The following is a 17,196-nucleotide window of genomic DNA, read 5'->3' as shown; positions in this document are numbered from 1 at the left end:
GTTTTAATTCTTTGGGTTGAAAAGAGAGAGGTTTGTTACATAACACAAGTGACCTGACCTAATCAGAGATTAAAATAAGGAGACGTGTCTAATCATCAACATAAAAAGATCCATTCGCCAGAGTTAGGCAATTATCTTTTATTTCACACTACACAAAGACAAAGCACTCCTGTGAGACCCAGGCTGTCTTTGCAGCTCTCAGTCGCTTAGCACTGACACCAAATCCTCTGAATGGAACTGACTTACATACACATGCTACTCACATACTGTTGAAGAGCTCGCGGTATGTTTCATCACCTTTGCCTTCCGACATCAGGCTATCCAGTTTGTCAATGAGCTTGGCTTCCACCTGAAATATACCCAAATGTTACTCCCTTTCTTCCCCTTTACAAGTGGGATCTCTAGGCAAACCGAAACGCATTTATATCTGCAAGGGGAAAAAAAAAACCCACAGTGAATTTTATGAAAGCAACATTATCATAAACTGTGGTTAATAGCAGACAGCCCCTCGGAATTCTAGGGGGCTAATTTAGATGGAGCAACATGACTTCAAACTCCCGGAGGGGTACCATTTGCTGCCACCAGAGACATCTATTTGTTGACTCAAACACAAATGCTTGCAGCCCAGCTTAAACACTTGGATTTTTTTTTAAGAGCTATAAAAACTGGCAAGTCCTACTTATTTATTTTTTTTAAAAAATCACTTTATGTGTAAGAATGTTAGCAAAGAAACATACCCACAGACGTTAATTTAAATCTTTGATGTGTTTTGTATCTATTTTCTTTCTCAAAACAGTTCGAGGTTGCACTAAATCTTTGCTCAAGTTGAGAACTTGCCTTATCCATGTACAGATGGTAGATCCATAGAAATATTCTAAGTCAGCAATAAGCTACATGAGAGAGAAGGGACATATTTCCTGAAAAACTGTAGTCAAAACATTTATATCTTCAAGAATGTAAATCCTCTGGGCCTTGAATATCAGGAAAGCAGAAATAGCCCTTCATCTGTCTATTGGAGGCAGCAGAGACAGGAATGAGACACCCCCGCACGGCCAGAGAGAGGTAAACAAGTGCAGATTGGGAGGCATATTTGACTTTGTCAAAGGACGAAGCTCAATTCTTCCTTTGAATCAAATTCTATTAAGGGTAAGAAGACCAAAAGGAAGGAGTGCCCCACACCCAGGAAAGGTTTTAAAAGAGCCTTCCATTTACTTATTAGTTTTTTTTTTTTTTACTTATTAGCTTTCTTGAAATGAGATATTAATACAGGTGAAATGCCATGCTTCCGACAGTAGGAGGGCTCTGTGTTGTGTTCAGCTTGCTCATACTGTTTATAATCATTTTTAAAATTTGAGAAAGGCTTCATTTGGAGAAGCATGAAGTGGGGGGGCAGATCCTTCACACAGGTAAGTGTGTACAGGTCACTGCAGTGAGTGTGTGAACAGAAAGAAGCTATTATCCTCAATTTGAGTGAGCTGGTGTGGTGAAGGCAGCTGATTTCTTATGTGATCTGGTTTTGTAAAACAACAACAACAACAACAAAATGTGTTCTTTCCAAAACTGGAGCAGAGCTATCAGAACCTGTGTCATTGAGAAATAATAGGCTCATCTTGGAATCTCCTTTGCAAGAATTTCCACTGCTTTCCTGTTTAAATTATCCATGCTTCAAGCAAACAGCAATATAACATACTGGGCATCCAATGCTCAAAACAAAGCCATTCACCAAATGCAATGATCAGACCACTGAAAGGTCCATGATGTTAAGAAACATTAACCTTCTGATTCCTCTGTGTTGTGTCTAACTGGGAACAGATCAAGTCTCTGCTGGCTCTTAAACAGAGACCTTGGAAATCACAGAATTTTTCAGCTGAAAGGGATTTGAAGGCTTCCCCACAGGCTTAGGGGGACATAAGACTGGAGAGGTGATCAAGGCCACAGGAATGGGAGAAGGCAGGCCGGGCTGGAATCTAAATCCCTTGACAGCTGGCTCAGTGCTCATTTCCCAACTCAGAGTTGAATCTCATAGCTCAGAGGTGCTCAAGGAGAACTGAAACTCTCCCAACTGCTCTGAGCAGCTCATCCACCTACCTGTTTAAAATTGCCGCTCCGCCTCTGCTCCCAATCCATCATATCATGAAAAATAGGAATCATGACATTCCGGAGATCTGGCTGGGGTATCAGGGTCACTTCTAGGAAAGGGCCAATCAAGGCAGGGATAAAATGAAGCTTGTGCTCTCCTAAATTGAATAACACATTTGAGTTTCAGTATATTTAACCATAGCAGGATTTCAGAAAATTAGTATTATTAAATTTATTTTAAATGACTACCACCAGTATATTCAATTATAGTTGTCTCTCCAGGCAAGAAAGTATTTCCCCAAGCAGATATGTAAACAGTAAATTTCCATATGTTGATCAATGTTTCTCCATCATTTTTTATTGAAAAACTATAGATTTACCTTTTCACAGTTAAAAAAAAAAAAAAGCTATAAGATACCAGGAAAAAAATTACACCACAAGTTAAAAATGACATTACACCAAAAGTTAAATCTTCAAGAATTGGTTATATATGTACTATTATACAGTCACGAACATTCAAATTTTTATGTAGTCACTAAAAATGAGGGGCTTAAGAAGGATAATCAGGCAAAGCTTTTCAACATAATTAATTGAAAAAGCAAGGTACAATACAGTATGGACAGGTACCTCTTTCATTAAAAAAAAAAAAAAAGCTATATATAATAGTCAAGAAGATCATATCCCCTAATGTTAACCACAAAGGTTATGTCTGGGTGGTAAGAGTACAGTCAATTTTTATATATGAAAAAAAGTGGTCCCTGCAACATATAATTTTTCTTATGTTTTTAAACATAATAAACACACAGCCTAAATAAAAAACTAAATGGTACTCTAAAAAAAAGAATGTAACAATTTTCTAAAAGTTTACAGTATAATTAATAACAGTGACCTCAAAATGGGGTATTACCAAAGTACACAATATATGGTACTGATACTTCTTTGAAAAGGAAGGTAGAGGGTAGGATGGACACTGACGATTTCATCTAGCAGATGAGTACTGTGTAAACCTGAAGAGACTCTCGCCATAGAAAACTTAATCCCTTCCTGATCAGCAAAGCAAAATTCTTTTTTTAAATGTCATATCATGCTGCACCTTCGTCCTTGAATATGCGCATGTTATTATTTTTTAAAAGATTTTATTTATTTATTCATGAGAGACACACATAGGCAGAGGGAGAAGCAGGCTCCATGCAGGAAGCCCGATGTGGGACTCAATCCCGGGACTCTGGGATCACGCCCTGAGCCAAAGGCAGATGCTCAACCACTGAGCCACCCAGGCGTCCCAGCAAAGCAAAATTCTGAGCTATGTATGACAACAGCAAAATAAACTTTACTTAAATGATTTCTTTTTAAACTGAAGATTTAGTATACTTTCCCCAGCTCTAATTGTCAGCCACATGGTCTTGTTTTGAAGTATTTAGGGCATCTGCTACTTGGGCTGCTGGAGTTTTATATTTATGGGCGCAGAACAGCCTGTTAGGGAAGTATTGATTTTTCTACGGCAGTTACAAGACACTGTGTTTGCAAATGCAGAAAAAAGAGCCCACTTTATATTTAGTAAGAATGTTGGTTCAACTAAAAATAGCAAGAAAAAACTTAACCTTGAAGCACAATGAATGCCAAAGATGGGACACAGTAGTCAAGACTAGCCTCTTTTCAAAAAAAAAAAAAAAAAAAAAAAAAAAAGACTAGCCTCTTTCTTAGTAGACTATTCTTGTCAGTAGTAATGTACAATATTTTGGGGGAAACTTTATGCCTTCCCTATTCCCTTGACTGCAGTTTTAGTCCTTCCACTGGACTGAGGAATAACACATTTCAGAAAAGGTATTTACTTTTCACTACTTGGTCCTTACTCTTCAAAAGAAAATTATTTTATCAAATCTACAAGGAAATACCACCTCACACCCATTAGCATGGCTATTTTCAAACAAAAAAGGAAAGGTAAGGGGTTCATGGGTGGTTCAGTCAGTTAAGCATTTGACTCTTGATTTTGGCTCAGGTCATGAATTCAGGGTTGTGGGATAGAGCCCCACATCAGGCTCCATGCTAGGTGTGTAGCCTGCTTAAGATTCTCTCTCGCTCTCTACTTTTGCCTCCCAGCCTGCTCACACCTGTGCTCTCAAAAAGAAAGAGAGAGAGAGAGAGAGAGAGAACAAATGTTGGCAAGGATGTGGAGACACTGGAACCCTTGTGGACTGTGAACAGGAATGTAAAATGGTGCATCACTCTGGAATACAGTATGGCAGTTTCTCAAAAAATTAAACCTATATTTACTATACGATCCATTGCTCAAAGGTAAATGTGGGGGATATAATGATCAGACTTGAAAAGCGTACAGCTTTGTGCTTAAAAGCAGACTAAATTATATGCACCCTTTAGTCCTTGCTCTCAACAGAAGGGAAAAAACAACTTGTTTCTAGCGTATGCAAGAGTTTCTACACTTCTAGGTAAGCATCGATGACCAAAATCTGATTAAAAAATATTGTTCAGTAAAATCTGTGTTTGTGTATTAGACTAACTGGGTAGTTTCAAGTGTCAAAAAATACATATATATATTCAGTACTCTCAGTATTTCCTCTTTGCAATTTATTTTTTAAAAGTTAATGTTTTTTGGTATCTACTAAAAACTGTTAAGGATCTTGATTTATGAAATCATAAATCCTACTTGCTTTACTAAAACATGATGATTGGTTTTTACCAAGATTTTTTTTATTCACACAAATTGAACAAAAAGTTTAAAATATGAGATTTAAAAACCAAGCTCTGTACTGGTATGGACCATTTTTTCTTATATCCCTCCAAATAAGTTGCACATAGCCAGTGCTTCATCAACTGTGATAAACTGAATTTATTGGCCTGATCTGTTAAGAAATGCACATCTATAATTATCTGAATAAATTCTTCTTTAGCATTCAAAATACTCAATGTGACATATTTACAGATAAACCAAATTATAATAGATATATTTTCATATTCCTAAGTAACAAGCTGACTTAAGGTCTATAAGGGGTGTTAAAATAGTACTCTGAATACTTGATTTTTCTTATCATTTTGTAAAAATATACGTTGGAAGAGAGTCTTCCACATTTCTGAACATTTTCCAATTCTAGTCATTGTACAAAGGCAGTGACCTTTAGAATTCACCTTACGCTGTGGAAGTGTCAGAAAAGTCAGAACACAACTCTAGGGAAATACGAAGAGGATGAAATACCAAGAGGAAAAACCAAGGAACGAAGTGAAAATTTACACTCACCCTGCTTTGGAACTATGTCATGCTGGGAATTTGTAGCTGAGTATAATGAAACTTTTCTAACAGACTGCTAGAACTGAGCTAGAGCTAGTCTTTAGGGCTGGGAAAACAAAGAAAGGGGAGAGTATCTAAAACAGTGCTTTTCAATCTTTCGTCAAGAATCACCTGGAGAGCCTGTTAAGACTCCGTTGTGTCCCACTCTTGGTGATTCTGTTTCAGCAGGTCCAGGCTAGAGCCAGGTAATTTGCATTTCTCACAAGCTCCCAGATGCTGCAGGCCCTACTGGAATTCCAGTGTTCTAAAGAGTACTGACATAATGCGTTACGGGGATCAATATGCTCCAGAGATTTTCCTCTAGATTTCTGAGGAAATTTTTGAGAAATCATTTCACATAAAAGCCAGAGAGCTAGAAATATTTTTGTTTTAAAGACCAAAGAGTTGGGAAAAGTTTATGAAGAATACAAAGACATCTTTAAGGAGACTAACGGTGCTGGCTTTATTTAACAAGCCAAAGGTCATGCACAAGGTGCATAGCTATCCTGGCTTGAATAAAGATTTATGTGGAAATAATTATACGTTATTGGCAAAGCCAATGTTCATCTAGGAAAGGAAACCCTCCATGTCTTCTAACATTTGTCATCTGAGTTCTGAGAAGAGTTTAATCAACCACAATGGCATTCCAATGCAGAATTCTTCGGAAAACATCTTGTTAAATTAATGCCAAATGCAATATGGACACAACAGGGCTTTGAAAAACAACACAAAGAATTAACAGAACATAAAGACTGAAAGGAATACTCTTTAAATAAGATAAACCGATGCTATTTTAGAGCTGAATCTAAAGATACATCATGGACTTCTTCTGGCTGGCCTTAGACAGAGTTGGAGGTTGCTTTCAAGATGCTCACTTTTTTCCTGAAATTACCAGCAAGCACTGAACACCAGGCTCAATTATATATAACAAGGCTTCCTCAAACTGCTATGAATATTGCTATACATATATACAGATCGTGGTCAAAAATCACTCTGTAACATGAATTGAAGTAAAACGATAATAGTTCTATTTTCATTTACAGAAAACAAATCCTGCCATTTCCAAGATGTGCTTGGATGAGCCCAAGAGAAAAGATATTTTTAGATCATTACGTATTCAATTCAAATAGGCCCATCACTTTAATGAATCACAAGAAGTTTACAGTGCAGTAATAGTAAATGAATACTATAAACTTGCATAGTTAGCATACAAAATTAAATAAGTTGGAATCTCCAGAAATAAACCCTATGCCAATGAGGTTGTAAAACAATTTATTTTCCAAATATTATTATTTTCTATGCAACCAGGTCTGGGTCATCAATTTGCTGGAGTAGTATGCTCTATCTGCTGTGTCAGAGTAACAAAATTGAATTTAATAGTTTCTTAGCAACGGCAGAGGCTTTAAAATCCTTTGGCTACACTCTTTATGGTATAGGTCCACGGTGTCAAGTTTTCAAGAGTACTTTTGTGCAAGTCAATGTTTCATGAAGTTAATTTTAAATCTTTTATGATTCATAGACTCAATTCAGAGTTCTAGAAACTTTTGAGTTGTTACAATCTCAAATTCTGAAAGGTTAGCTCATTGCTAAAAATGTGCATGTTATTGGAGCAATGCTAGATTATAAAATTTATCATTCATTAATGATGAAACACACAAAAGTAAGGTGAGTTTTCAGATATCGATTTTAAAAATTAGTTATAACCATATTCAGTGCCAAAATGTTGATTACTTTCTATGGATAACTTAATTGATTTAAACATTTGGTTTCAAATGCTGTCATTGGTAAATTGCCCTTCTTCAGTTATTCACTTAGGAATATAGTGATAAACTGTACAGTGGAGGCGGCTTCTCTTTCCATCACTTACCTAGGTTTTGCCACATGCTGAAAATTTCACAACCCATTGTGACACGCATATCACCATACCTGAAATAAAACAAAAAGCAAACCTGATACAAAACCTCCAACAAAGAAGTATTTGTGTCTCTTTAGGATATAGCCTATCATTCTGAATTAAGGGACACTATATTTGTAATTAAAGATGTTTAATGTAGATGTCTTGATGCTTCTAATGTAAATCCTTATATAAATCCTTTGATAATACAGATCTATCCTCTAATTTATTTGCTTCTATAATATATTGATTCCTGAAAGACTGAGGCAAAAAAAAAAAAAAAGGGTAAGTTGAAAATTTCCAGAAAAGAATGCTTCTTGTCCTCTTGCTCATTGCTTCTCTATTGTCATTTCCAGTTATAGACATCTGATCTATGAATCATTTGAACTAAACACCACTTTAAAGGCACAACATTTGATTTGCCTCACGTTCCCACCCAATTATACCCTGGTACTTACTTTTCTAACACCTTTTTCTTTTTGGAAGGTGTGAACATCTCCAACTGCAGACATAACTGGTTTATAAAAATGACCGCAAGGTAAAAGTAGGAATCCCAAATCTAAAACAAGAACAAAATATTTAAATGCTATAGTGTTACAAAAATATTTACAGATTAAGTGACACGATATCTTGGATTTGCTTCAAAAGTGGTAAGTGGAGGAGGGTACAGTTGAAATAAGATTGGCTCTATGTGGATAATAGTCAAAGTTGGATATGGGTATGTGGGGGTTCATTACACCATTCGCTCTACTTTTATATATGCTTGAAATTTGCTGTAACAAAGAAGTAAAGCAAATAAATACTGTCTATTTATATACTGCTTCAGTGCTGCATCACAGGTTTCTTAAGCTCTTGGGTATATGTTAAATGTTTTGTTTCTCTTATAATATGTCTTAGTATCTCCATGGAAGCTGAGGTATAAGCTGGGTTACTTTATTCCTGTGAGAATTCATTTTTGGAACTCCTTTTAATGGAGAATTAAAAAAAAAAAGGCATACACTTCTCTGGATATGCTAATTGCTTTAAATTCAGACGGTGTATAAAAATTCCCTACCCAGACAAATCTTTTGAGACTAAGTTTTCTTATACTAAAAACAGCATCAGAAAGAGATCAGAATAAAATTCCCAGAAATAAATTTAACCAAAAACATGACATAATGGAAGGAAACTACTTCTTTACTGACACCAAGTAAAAATTAGAAATAATAAGGCAAACCATTGCAAAGAATTAATATCTTTTATATATAAAGAGCCCTTACAAACAAAAAAGAATATGCTTAGACTAAGCAAAATAATGAACAAAAGTCAAGAACAGATACTTCACAAAATATGAATTTTAATCATTTCAGGTTGGTATATACGTAGGAAATAAAATACAATTGGTATAATCTTTAACTCAATAATTTCACTTATAAATATTTATCCAAAAAATAATTAAGGAGGTATGTCAAATTTTACTTTGCAAGAAGGCAAATAGAGTAATTTAAAGAATAAAATAGCAGAAACAACTTGAATATTAGAAAACAGAGCTGTAATTATAAAATTTACATGTATTTATTATTATATGGCATGATATAAAGACATATTATACAACCTTTAAATTCCATTGGTGTTTATTGTATTTGTGTTTGTTTGTTTGTTTTGTATTTTCGAGTTATCCAATAGGGATAATTTATTCAATGTTTAATATGAAAAATGTTATTTAAAAAGAATAATAAAGATGCCAAAAACATAAAACATCATTAAGAAGGGAAGCCAAAATAGGCACTGCCCATCTTTGTTTACCATTTAAAAAGTAGTATATCAAGAATTCTTGGGCATATCAAATTATATTATAGATGTATAGTGAGTTCTGCCTTAAAGAATTTTACCAACCTTTTATTTTGTTTCTTTTCATTAATTCATTCTAAAAAAATGTGAAGATGGAGAAATAAAGGAACTGGAGCATTTACTTTGCGAATATTTTCTTCACATAAACTCTACTTTAAAAAATGTCTTAAAAACTTATGTTGCAAGTTCCCTTTGCCACACGTGAGGACCATACAGGAAAGAATGAAAATTTATAGTAATGACAAGGAATTACATACAGCCTCTTAAGCACTGATTTCTACTAGGTTGGTAAGCATGATTAGTTTTAACTTGTTCACAAATATAATGAAAACTCTTCAATATTATTTATCATGAAATCTAATATAGCCCAAGATTAAATTAGGGTAGGGAGACTACATGGGTTTTCCTATTATTAAGAGGAAGAAAATATGTTGGGAAGTTTCCTTAAGTATAAGGTAAAAGATTTCAGCTCATGCAGGATAGTTATCCAGATGGACACTTACCTTATAATCAAAGTTTTCATTTAAGAAGTTCTTACGAAGTGCATCTGACAGGTATAGAACTGTTGTAATAATAACACTAATGATAAAAAAAACAACAACAACATTTTACATTGGAAACTTTGCATTAGTGAGAATCATTTATTTGATAAGAATAAAAAGCAATTAAGGTAAAAGATAACTTTTAGGGGGCATTGGGTGGATCAGTTAGTTCAGCCTCCAACTCTTGGTTTCAGCTCATGATCTCAGGGTCATGTGAGATAAAGCCCCATGTCAGGCTCCACACTCAGGGTGGAGTCAGCTTGGGATTCTTTCCCTCTCCTTCTCCCTCCCTTCTACTCTGCAACCCTCCCCTCCAATCAATCAATAAGTTTTTTTAAAAAAGGAAAGAAAACCTTCAGAAAGCATGTAAAACAGTATTATGAATATCCTGTGCTAGCTTTTAAAACTTTTATTTAAAGTAATCTCTACATCCAACTTGGGGCTTGAACTCATGACCTCATCCAGATCATGAGTCACATGCTCTACCGACTGAGCCAGCCAGGTGCTCCCAATGTGGAACAATATTAGATAATTCATATTTGAAACAGAAAAAAGGGACACCAGGGAAACAAACAAAAAACAAACAAAAAATTAAAAATTTTATAAAAGAAAGAAAAAGAAAATCAATCACTGAATTTGGGTTCTTTGTAAAATGATACCCAGATCTATAAATTCATATGACCCAGGCAGAAATATATTAAACTCTTGATGTTTTTACAATGCTTTTATTAATTTCTGAACAAATCAAAATGATGAATCCAAATATAATATTCCATATTTTATTAACATGGAAGAAAGCCACACTTCAAAAACAAAAGGAAAAAGAAACGGAGCCCAAAGATGAAATGGATAAAATGATAGAATATACTAAGTATTTATTAAAAGTCTTCTCTCTGTTCTCTCCTGTTTAAGGGGTTAGGGGGCATGCAAGAGCTATGGAAGGCGGACTCCCTCTGTCCTAGTGACAGAGTGCCACTAAAGAAACAATTACAGACTGTGAAATTGTCTATAACACAGCGCTAAACTGTGTGAAACTGCCAGTGGGTGTTAAGGCAATTCAGAGAATGGGGCATCTCGGGGCTGGAGAAATTAGGGAAAGCCTGACAAGGGGACATATGCAGCCATGTGTACCTTGCTAGGGAGATTAAAAGATAAGGGTTTGGTGAACACTCGTGGCTAATTCTAGAGTTATACAACTTGTTCAAAACCTGCTCCTTTTTTGCAGCTATATGAGTTGACATTCAGAATCCAATGCATACATATCTAGTTGGTTCATTTAATATTACATACAGCATTACACTGAAGCAACATAGGCCATTCCCCCAAAATACTATAATATAAACTAATGGAATATATATGGTTGATACTCAAAACCTCCTCAGCCTTTGCTGAGATGCACGCCCAGTGGAGAGTTTGTGATGTGATGAGACTCCAGTTGTCACCACAGGATTTAGAATCGAGGGGTAGAGTTCTGTGGCCGCAAATAAAATGAAATGATACAGAACACCCCACCAACGTCATTCACACCTTCATTATCCTACTGGTAAAACCAGTAGGAAAACCAGTAGGATTAGAGGGATATTTACTAATTAGAAGAATATTTATAGTCTTTGAAGGACATAAGGGTTCATTATTGTTATCTGCTGGAAAACCCATTACTATAGCCTTCTCCTGGGATAGGAGAATATTACTGAGACTAAGGGGCTGGATGGTTGAATGAGAATAGCTCAAGGTAAAGAAAGGGAAAGAGAAGAGAATCACCATTTTTCGGGCACCTACTCTACCATAAGCAAGCATGTATGTTTTATGTATGTCAATTATATCTCTCAATGAATCTTACTGTGAAAGTTAAGTATAAGCAAAGCCTATGAAAATGAAAAGTCCCTTTTTTCCAACGGGTTTGCCACCAGAACACAGGTGTGGTGAAAACCACCACTAAACCTAAACCAAAATGGGAAAGGAAAAGACTCACAACAACATTGTCGTTATTGGACACGTAGATTCGGGCACGTCTACCGCTACTGGCCATCTGATCTACAAATGTGGTGGGATCGACAAAAGAACTATCGAAAAATTCGAGAAGGAGGCTGCTGAGATGGGAAAAGGCTCCTTCAAGTATGCCTGGGTCTTGGACAATCTGAAAGCTGAATGTGAATGTGGTATCACCATTGATATCTCCCTGTGGAAATTCGAGACCAGCAAGTATTATGTGACCATCACTGATGCCCCAGGACACAGAGACTTTATCAAAAATATGATTATAGGCACGTCTCAGGCTGACTGTGTTGTCCTGATTGTTGCTGCTGGTGTTGGTGAACTGGGAGCAGGTATCTCCAAGGATGGGCAGACCCGTGAGCATGCCCTTCTGGCTTACACAGTGGGTGTAAAACAACTAATTGTTGGTGTTAACAAAATGGATTCCACTGAACCACCCTCCAGCCAGAAGAGATATGAGGAAATCATTAAGGAAGTCGGCACCTACATTAAGAAAATTGGCTACAACCCCAACACAGTAGCATTTGTGCCAATTTCTGGTTGGAATGGTGACAACATGCTGGAGCCAAGTGCTAACATGCCTTGGTTCAAGGGATGGAAAGTCACCCCTAAAGACGGGAATGCCAGTGGAACCACACTGCTTGAGGCTCTGGATTGCATCCTGCCACCAACTCGTCCAACTGATAAGCCCTTGCAGCTGCCTCTCCAGGACGTCTACAAAATTGGTGGTATTGGTACTGTCCCAGTGGGTCGAGTGGAGACTGGTGTTCTTAAGCCTGGCATGGTGGTCACCTTTGCTCTGGTCAATGTTACAACTGAAATAAAGTCTGTTGAAATGCACCATGAAGCTTTGAGTGAGGCTCTTCCTGGGGACAATGTGGGCTTCAATGTCAAGAACGTATCTGTCAAAGATGTTCGTGGTGACAGTGTGGCTGATGACAGCAAAATTGACCCATCCATGGAAGCAGCTGGCTTCACAGCTCAGGGGATTATCCTGAACCATCCTGGCCAAATCAGTGCTGGATATGCACCTGGGCATTGTCACATGGCTCACAGTGCTTGCAAGTTTGCTGAGCTGAAGGAGAAGATAGATCATCATTCTGAAAAAAAGCTGGAGGATGGTCCCAAGTTCTTGAAATCTGGGGATGCTGCCATTGTTGATATGATTCCTGGCAAACCTATGTGTGTTGAGAGCTTCTCTGACTATCCTCCTCTGGGCCATTTTGCTGTTCGTGACATGAGACAGACGGTTGCTGTGGGTGTCATCAAAGCAGTGGACAAGGAGGCAGCTGGAGCTGGCAAAGTCATCACGTCTGCCCAGAAAGCTCAGAAGGATAAGTGAATATTATCCCCAATACCTGCCCCCCCCCGCCCAGTCTTAATCAGTGGTGGAAGCAGGTTTCAGAACTGTTTGTGTCCACTGGCCATTTAAGTTTAATAGTAAAAGACTGGTTAATGATAACAATGCATCGTAAAACCTTCAGAAGGAAAGGAGAATGTTTTGTGGACCATTTGTGTGTGTGTGTGTGTGTGTGTGTGTGGCAGTTTTAAGTTATTAGTTTTTAAAATCAGTACTTTTTAATGGAAACAACTTGACCAAAAATCTGCCACAGAATTTTGAGACCCATTAAAACAAAAGTTTAATGAAAAAAAAAAAAAAGTCCTGTGTCCTGTGGTGTCTCCAGCCCCCTAAACAGCAGAAATCATCAGTGAATTTCCTATTAAAGAGATAAATCACCTGCGAATTACAGTATAAAGTGGCAATTTTCCATAGTTACTACCAAAATCAATGACGGTAACTGAAGAAATCATTAAAATTCCCAAAGTGGTTTATCTAAAACTTACGTTAGGAAACTAAAACTTAATTATCAGAATATGAAATGCTATCAAGCAAAGAAGCAGTTCATCCTTAACGTGGTTCTAAGCACGAACGTTCTGCTTTGGTATTCAATGGAGAAATACACTCAGTCCCACCATACCTGAGTTTTACATAAAAAAACCACCTTCTGGCCCATAACAGTAGCATGAATTGTTGTCCAGAAACAAGAGCGTCCATGGGGCACCTGGGTGGCTCAGTTGGTTAAGCATCTGCCTTTGGCTCAGGTCATGATCCTGGAGTCATGGGCTCCCTACTCAGCGGAGAGCTTGCTTCTCCCTCCGCCCCTCACCCCACTCATGCTCTCTCCTCCCCCCTCCTCACAAATAAATTAAAACAAAAGAAAACAAAACAAAAGAATTGCATCCAGTGCTAGTGAAACTTGACATATCTGGGATTTAGACTATTGGGCCTAATATCCTGGAAAGCAGCCAACAAATCCAACCTTCCATGTAAGAGGTTATTTCACAGCAAAGATGACCCATTTGTTAGTTATATGCTGAGTCCTAAACACACAAACAAAATTCACAGCTTCCTGAACTGTTCTCACTGGTAAACAATGTGGAGCCTCTGTGGCCTTCTTGTCAACCAGTGAGTCTTAACCTGGCTGCTCCCTGGAATCACCCAGGAGCATTTAAAATAGATAGATACCTTGATCACACCCCTGGAGATCCTCATGACTGGACTGGGGTGCAACCTGGACATCAGGAGTGTTAAGGTGATTCCCCTGTGCACTCAGAGCTGAGAATGGCTGCTCTAGACAAAGCAGTGCTTCTCAAACAGTGGGTACCTGGTGATCTAGTTAAAAAGATTATGACTCGGTAGTCATAAGAGCTGCTGCCATTTCTAACAAGCTAAGGGGATGCTCATGCTGTTGATCCTTGGTCTACACTTTGAAGAGCTCTACACAGGCCTAAGCCAGAAAAACTTGCAGACGGAACACTGCTTCACATTCTCCTGACTTCTAGAATCATTATACTTAGGAGATCTTTCACGGGGCGTGTAGTCCTTGTTCTAGACTGAACACCTCATCTTCTCACCAAGGCTGCTTCATTGTTAGGCACAAGAAGCACAGTGCATAGGACTAAGATCTTTTGAGGAGCTTTGGGAAATACTGAGACCTGAAAAAATGCTATGTGATCAAAAAATAAAACTGCAAAATAAAAACTAAAAAAAAAAAAGGTTAATTACATATGTCCACAGAATGCAACATTATTTTTTTCATTTATTGTCCAATTTCATACTTAGGCAACTTCTATAACATTAGGAAAAAGCATAGGTTACTATTTACACCTTCCAAAGAATTCCTAAATATACAAAAGTGCTGAGAAATCAGAAGCAATTGGAGTTCACTGATTCACTCATAGGTCAATAATTTAAAAAGCAAAATGTAAAAATTGCTCTTTACTTTTTTTTTTTCCTGCAGTAAAATGTGGTATGTGGGTCTATTCAGTACGTTTGATATGTTGAGAGGTAAGACCTCCAAAAATAAGACTTCTCAGAGCTAGAAAGACCTAAAATGAGTCTACTTCAAATGCTTTGCTTTTACGCTTCTAACATTCAGCCCAAGTCACAGAGGAAGCTCCCGGAGCTTTTTATGGTAACTCAGCACTGAGTCAGGAACCTGGCACACAGGTCTCCAAGCCAGTTAAGGGCATTTAACATTATTGCTCCTTCACTGTAGTCAATACCTGTGGTGTTTAGGGATCTTTCTTTACTCCTCCAAAACCACGAGGCTCCTTTGGTTTTATTCTTTTACTCATGACTCAGTTTCTGAATATAAGGACATTTCAAATCTCAGCACTCCCGATTCAATAGCCAAGAACGGTTTGCAATCTGTTACTACAAACGGTCAAGTTACCGATAGCTGCCGTAGAAGTGCAGGCACAGGATCACTTCTGACAACCTTCATCTATGGGCACAGCGTGATAAAACTTACACATAAAAGAGGAACTGGTGCACAGAAATCAAAGTTATTGCTTCAAGATTTTCAGTTGCCACCTCATTCTGGCATTTAGAAAGTATTCTTTAAGCAATGCTCTCTCCCTGCTACAGAAATCTCATTATAATTTGTTTGTTGTAAACTACTCCAGCCCGACAACGTGCTTAAGCAAAAGCCCACCTCCACAAAATATACTTGGACTGGGAGATGCCCCTTTGTGGATAAACTGGGTATCAACAAAGACCAATGTTTACACATTGAAAACCTAAGGACTTCTAATCATGGAGGACAACAACTTCCCTTCAACCTGGTGGGTTAATAGGAGCAGAAGAAATCAACACAAAGACACGTGGGGGAGAGGAGACTCCCAGAAGGCCATCAAGGGAACTGATCTAAGCTAGTGGCTCTCAAACATTAGAGTATGTGATAATCACCTGAAGGATTCACAAGACTTCAGGGCCTCACCACCACTTATGCCCTGGTGAGTTCAAGACGGGGCCCAACCAGAGGATTCTAACACACATGATCATCCTGTCTGGTTTTGGGGACTGTGTCACAGATGGAAGAGAAGACAGCCAATGGCTGGACCTTGGAGAGGAACAATGTTGAGGAGAGCTGGCCTTGTTAACTAACCATGGGTTCACCATGGGCCTAGGCCACAGTAAGTCTTACTAAATGACGGTAGCCTCGCAACTATATTTAAACCTGTGATTTGTTAGACTTCCTTGCTGTACTAGGTAATTCTCAAATGAGAAGCTTGTAAAACACTATGCCTTTTTAAAAGCTATTTTGAAGGAAGGGACTGAAGGTACTCCAAGGGGAGGGGACAGCATAAGCCAAAATGGGGAAGCAGGAAATGGAGTGATCTTGCTTGCGGTCAAGGAAGCATGCAGTGTGATGAGGAAGAGTGAACCAGGATTGAAATGGAGGGATTTTAACAACTCCCTTTACCTTCTCCACTGAGTGGTACTGGCAGAAAGGCACTCATGTGTCAACAGGCTCAGTTTTAGCCTCTCAGGCTCGAATCTTACGGAAGCCTTTTGTTCATGTATTCATTCTTCCTACCAGCTCCTCACAACTCACCAGGGATGGAGTATGAGGGAAATTCTTGTGCAAATATTTGCTGTCACTATTTAAGTTTGGCACATTTCATTGTAGCAATAGATAGTTTTGTGGTAAAAATCAGTATCTTATCTCTCTCCTGGACAGAATTGTTTAAGGATTATTACACCTTAATAGAAAAACACCACCACCACCACCACCACAAAACAGTAGTGGTGTTGGTGGGTGCTCAACAGATTAGTTGCTCCACCACCCAATTTTCCATCGTCACTATCACACACCCTGTCTTCCCTCCTGTTACCATGCCAACGCTTCTAGCTAAGGCCAAGCTTTCTTTGTGTACACAAGATCAGAGCTACTCTAAGTGTGGCAAGCTTCTTTCACTGAGAAAGTCTTACCACATTGGCAACGCCAACTAACCTAAACTGCACACCTCCATGGTTGGTTTAACTTCCAGTGCAAGCTGACTGTGGACAGGTAACAGGCAGTTCTCAACGGGCACACTGCGATATTGCACTTGTACCAACACCACTGGCCCCCACAACATGCTCCTTCACTTATTCCTGTTTTCTTTAGTATCATCGGTATTTCTGTCTTTGCTGGGCCATTCCTACTTGTAAGCCCAAATACTCTATTATTCCATATTTTTAAAAGGGTCTTAGTCCCATAATTCTCTCCAGATGTAGCCCCATT

General features: G+C 38.0%; 2 protein-coding genes across 9 annotated transcripts in view; one reads left to right on the top strand and one right to left on the bottom strand.

Moving 5' to 3' along the window:
• The window catches only part of DOCK4 (dedicator of cytokinesis 4), a 410,872-nt gene that overhangs the window by 59,113 nt on the left and 334,563 nt on the right, over positions 1 to 17,196 (bottom strand). For all 8 annotated transcript variants that reach the window (XM_072783430.1, XM_072783431.1, XM_072783435.1 and 5 more), the window contains exons 28-32: positions 9,590 to 9,665; positions 7,715 to 7,815; positions 7,230 to 7,288; positions 2,089 to 2,237; positions 264 to 349 (exon numbers count right to left, since the gene is read on the bottom strand). In XM_072783430.1, the coding sequence (XP_072639531.1) occupies positions 264 to 349; positions 2,089 to 2,237; positions 7,230 to 7,288; positions 7,715 to 7,815; positions 9,590 to 9,665 (471 nt within the window). The remainder of the gene's footprint in view (positions 1 to 263; positions 350 to 2,088; positions 2,238 to 7,229; positions 7,289 to 7,714; positions 7,816 to 9,589; positions 9,666 to 17,196) is intronic.
• On the top strand, positions 11,557 to 13,277 carry LOC140608646 (putative elongation factor 1-alpha-like 3). Its single transcript, XM_072783438.1, has one exon. The coding sequence runs from the start codon at positions 11,580 to 11,582 to the stop codon at positions 12,963 to 12,965; it is 1,386 nt and encodes a 461-aa protein (XP_072639539.1). The 5' UTR covers positions 11,557 to 11,579; the 3' UTR covers positions 12,966 to 13,277.

This window comes from Canis lupus, chromosome 18, assembly GCF_048164855.1.
Source record: "Canis lupus baileyi chromosome 18, mCanLup2.hap1, whole genome shotgun sequence".
Lineage (NCBI taxonomy): Eukaryota > Metazoa > Chordata > Mammalia > Carnivora > Canidae > Canis > Canis lupus.
Note: the sequence above shows the minus strand (reverse complement) of the source record. Positions and strands in the feature narration are given on the sequence as shown.